We start from the raw sequence: 4,799 nt of genomic DNA, 5'->3' as shown, positions 1-4,799 counted from the left end.
AGCCTGCACCCACCCTCCTTCCAAGATCGGATGATACCAACACCCCCGAGAGCCAGCAACCTGACTTTCAAAACATGGAAAATGTCCGAAATACCAGATAACATTTCTGTATCAAGTGAATATATTGTGCTAACCCAACGGAAGGAAAACAAACATTGGAGACTAAGGATGGAGGCCGGCCACCATCCAATTAAATACAGGGTGAAAATCACGGGCTGGTAAGTGAGCCAACCCGCGAGCAGGGCGGGACTTTTGAATGAGTTCTTAGCCCAATCGGAATATCCCGTTAAGACTAAGAAACTGGCTGGATTTCTTTGTGGTTGTATTTGCTGTTCATAGGAGTAGAGCGGGGCAGGCGGATAGCCCAAGTACGCAAGCCTCCGGACAGCGCTTGTAATTGCTGACCAGGAGACTAACCGAAAGCACCGCAGAGCAAGGAGCAACCCACAGGGATGGGTCTACGCCCTGCAACGTCACAGCAGGCACCCTGCCAAGCCCTCACTGCCCATCTTAGGGTAGTGTGAGCAGCCCTTCTGCAACGACTCCTGCGCGACCTTGATCTAGGTTAAAAGGCGAAAGGTGATAGGTATACAGAAACAGCAAGTACCGAAGGAGTATACAGGTCTTTTTTTTGAGATCAGTGGTGGCTCTGAAAAGAGCCTTTTTGGGTTTAGAAGCAGACGATTAACAACCTACTTCTTTTTGGGTGCAGCCTTCTTGGGCTTGGCAACCTTAGGCTTGCCGGCCTTGGGCTTCACTGCCTTAGCTGCGCTCTTGGCGGCCTTCTTGGGTTTAGCAGCTTTAGCTTTCCTTGGACTCTTGGCAACTTTCTTGGTCACAGTAGCTGCTGCTGGCTTCTTCGCCTTCTTCGGGGTCTTCTTAGCGGTTTTTTTCGGGGTGGCTGCACCCGTGGCTTTCTTGGGCTTCTTAGCTGCCCCAGCAGCCTTCTTGGGCTTGGTCGCACCTGCCTTCTTAGCTTTGGGCTTGGCTTCCCCAGTGGCCATCTTCTTGTTGAACTTAAAGGAGCCGGAAGCACCGGTGCCCTTGGTCTGCACCAGAGTGCCCTTACTCACCAGGCTTCTAAGACCCAGCTTGATGCGGCTATTATTCTTCTCCACATCGTAGCCCGCGGCCGCCAGCGCCTTCTTGAGCGCAGCCAGAGACACACCGCTCCGTTCTTTAGAAGCTGCGACAGCCTTCGTGATGAGCTCGGACACCGGCGGCCCAGACGCCTTCCGGCGTGCCCCGGCCGGCTTCTTGGCCGCCTTTTTCTTAACCGGGGTCTTCTCCGCAGGAGGCGCAGCGGCGGGAGCGGCAGGAGCGGTCTCCGACATGCTGAGTACTGAAGATCTAGGACTCGGGTACAAGTGGCAAGTCGCCGATGGATCTAGGCTTGGGCCGGGCCGCCGTATATATAGAGCGCAGGCGCGCGCTGATTGGTGCTCCGGTCGCCCGCCTGGCTGGCAGGCTCTGAGCCGCCGCGGTGCGCCCAAGTTGTGTTTGTTCCACTTCACAAAAGGGGGAAAATATTAAAATACCCAGCACCAAATCACCCGAGTTTGGTCGGGAAAGGATCCGAGAAGCCTCAGGCTTCGTGCTCTCCATTTATTTTTTCCGCAACCACAAAGACTACTCGTCCAGACGTCCCCAACTCCCCCAACTCCTAGGGAAGTCCTGGGCAGTCAGAGACCACTTTCTGTTTTTCTTCTAAATTACCTGTTCGCTCCTTTGCCCCTGAAAGTTCTTTTTCTCAGGGGTGGTTGGGCACATGCTTCCCTTCTTTTGGAGCCAAAAATGAAATGGTTTCCACCTAAATTTTCACCATAATTCTGTTTCTTCGCAAGGGAAGTAACACAGGTCCTCTGTGAATTCTGCGTACAGACCCACAGGAACTGTGGACTGGGACCAGGATTCTGGGGCCAGTCCAAAGCAGTTAGGGCGGGATGGGAGGGGGTTCGTAAGCCTTGGGGGGGTCCTGGATGATGGGGGGTTAGAGACTTAAATCTTTGATTTGAAGACACTGAAACTCTATCAAATCCCTCTTTTCATAGATGGGGGCGGGGCACTCTTCTCACTTCTCCAAAGGCGAGAAATTGGGCTGTTTTTTAAAAGCTCTCAGGTTTTCCTCTGGGTTATGCAAGGCAGGGGGTCTGGCCCTCAAGAATAGGGATGAAGGAAGAAAGGAGACCCCCTAAACCTGCAAATAACCCCCAAATAGACTTGGCAGCTAGGGACGTTTAGATGATCTGTTTTCAAAGAAAACAAGCATTTATTTATTTATTTTTGCATGCTGCAATAAAGAGATGAATTTCAGCACATGAAAATTCTAGGTTACTTCCAGTAACAATATCTAACACATGTCGTGGTACAGGACACTCTCTAACTGGGAACCCAAAGATACAGATGGCAATAAAGCAACTGACTTCAACAAGATACACTTTTGACTTAAGATGAACTACAGATTTGAAACAGAAATCATGAAATGGCAAAATTTTAACAGAAATAGAGGAAAATTACTAGAACAAATAAATTATTATGCAACTTTTTTTTTTAAGCTCACCTCTTATCCCCTCTAAAGCTGGTCATATGTATTCTATTCTAAAGCTCCCTTTACTACTACTACATCTAGATGAAAATGTGTACTAAAGATGTCAGTCTTAGATGTGATAGTCAAAAGGGGTTATACAAATTAAGTTCAGTGATGAATGAAAAATGAGGTATCTTCTTTTAGACTAAGGATAACCCCATGGTTTCACTGAATAACATTCATTCAACATTTGGAAACTATGTCTACTATTGGTCATGTCCTCTGGGAATTAACAGCCTAATAAGATTAGTGATGGATGAATTAGCAACCACAGAAAATCGCTTTAGACCTGCCATCCATCAGTGTGACTTTGGGCATAGGAATTGTATGAAATCATTGAAAGTGTACGAACAACTAAAGCACCTTCATCATGCTAATATGTTTTGGTAAAAAAAATAAAATAAGAACATGCCATTTTGTTCTGATTCTATGTGCAATGAGCCCCCTCTTCATCTGAAACTCAGCTAAGTATGCATAACCCCCAGGAAAAGAGCTGTGTGGAGTCGTGATTACCAGGTCACTGAACCTCCTTTCACTATAAATTGGTGTCCCTTTTTGCAAATCAGCAGCATGTAAATTTGATTACTGTAATTCAGTTTTCTGATATGACCACTCAGTTTAAATCAATCAAATCACATCTCTCTATATGCAAATCTGAAGTCCAGAAGCAGACACCAGCCATTCAAATTCTTGCTCTCAACCTCCTGGCCACATAGTAGAGGCCAGAAGGCAGAAAAACAAGTAGTCCTTCTCTAGATCCCTGTAACTTGTGTTGAGAAAAGTCAAAAACAAAGCAAAGATATTTCTTCATGTCTTTTCAAGCTGTAGTAGAGAATTCTCCACAAATCCACTTGTGGTTCATCTAATGCTCTAAGGCCATGCTATACAGTAAAATAGAATGTGAGTCATACACGTAATTTTAAGCTTTCTAGTAGTCACAATGAAAAAATAAGAAGAAATAGGTGAATCTAATTTTAATAGTATATTTTACTTAACTCAGTATATCCAAACTACTATCACTTCAACATGTAATCGATATTTTAAAAAATAAGACAGTTTCTATTCTTTTTTTATATGGTAAGTCTTCAAAGTCTGGTGTGTATTTTACATTTGTAAAATTTCAGACTAGCCACATTACAAGTGCTCAGTGATCACATGTGACTAATAGCTGTCATACTGGACAGCACGACTGTCCAGCATGACTTAATATTTCCTTTTCGATTGGGCTCAGAGTATGCAAAATTATACATTTACTTGTAGAAGATTGATACATTAATAAAGGTTTTGTTCAGTAGAGATGCAAGTGAATTCTTTCTAGTAGAAAAGATAACCCTACAAGTTATGATTGTATTGCCTAATAGGACATTAAACAATTTTGTATCTGATTTTTCAGCCTTCCAGCATTCTTTCTTGCCCTGACTGAATACATATTTCATTCTCCTGTATCTTGCTTTGAACTAACTTTGTCATTCTGCTTGCTCCGTCATTAATACTGAAATCATTCTCTGACCCATGCACAAACTCACTATATACAGTACTTGTATGAGAGTCAGGTTTTGAAAATTATACTTTGACACTTGGTTATTCAGTTTGTCCTACAAGCTCTGAATCAGAATCTTTAGAAACCATTCTAAAAAATTGGAAGATACAAGATTTTTTGACCATGAGCTAGAAAGCCACCTTAGATCTTGTAGATGTCCTATGAAGTCTCAGTCTTTGAAATAAGATTGAACAAACCTGTGAGCAACAAAAGACCTACTAAAATTAGCCCCAGGGAAAATTCAGATTAAGGATGTGGTCTGCCCACTCAAAATTGATGGTCTCAAAATAGCCAGCAATAAACTGAGGACAAAGTTAAATGTTGCCATGCAATAAATTGTGTATTCTTGTATTTACACACATCCTAAATATTATGGGTTGGCTAATTTTGTTTCATGTTCTTCGGGTCGGGAGAGCTGGTGGACAAAGTTAAAAATGCAGAGCAGAATGTCAAACCCAAATGGAGCTGGAGAGTGAGAGAGAGACAGCAAGACACACTCAAAGGAGAGTGAGAGGAGTTGTTGGGACAGGTGTATGGATCAGGGGCTGATAACTGATTTTTCTTTCACTTCCTCCTTCTACCATGCCAGACGAGTCTTCTGTCCATTATAGGCCCCAACTGGAAGTTATTAAAACCTGTTTTTTCCTGACTCGCCAAGGAAACTTTTGGTTG

At 43.8% G+C, this 4,799-nt stretch overlaps 1 protein-coding gene across 1 annotated transcript; it reads right to left on the bottom strand.

Moving 5' to 3' along the window:
• Window positions 1-6: 6 nt before the first annotated feature.
• Window positions 7-1,383, bottom strand: LOC102979687 (histone H1.2). Its single transcript, XM_007128611.3, has one exon. The coding sequence runs from the start codon at window positions 1,332-1,334 to the stop codon at window positions 693-695; it is 642 nt and encodes a 213-aa protein (XP_007128673.1). The 5' UTR covers window positions 1,335-1,383; the 3' UTR covers window positions 7-692.
• Window positions 1,384-4,799: the final 3,416 nt, after the last annotated feature.

Source organism: Physeter macrocephalus, unplaced genomic scaffold, assembly GCF_002837175.3.
Source record: "Physeter macrocephalus isolate SW-GA unplaced genomic scaffold, ASM283717v5 random_973, whole genome shotgun sequence".
Classification (NCBI taxonomy): domain Eukaryota; kingdom Metazoa; phylum Chordata; class Mammalia; order Artiodactyla; family Physeteridae; genus Physeter; species Physeter macrocephalus.
The sequence above is the reverse complement of the archived record's forward strand: the minus strand, read 5'-3'. Positions and strand labels throughout refer to the sequence as shown.

What these genes read in the sequence shown, in the direction of transcription:
- LOC102979687 (XM_007128611.3), bottom strand. Translation starts at nt 1,334, where the DNA reads ATGTCGGAGACCGCTCCTGCCGCTCCCGCCGCTGCGCCTCCTGCGGAG.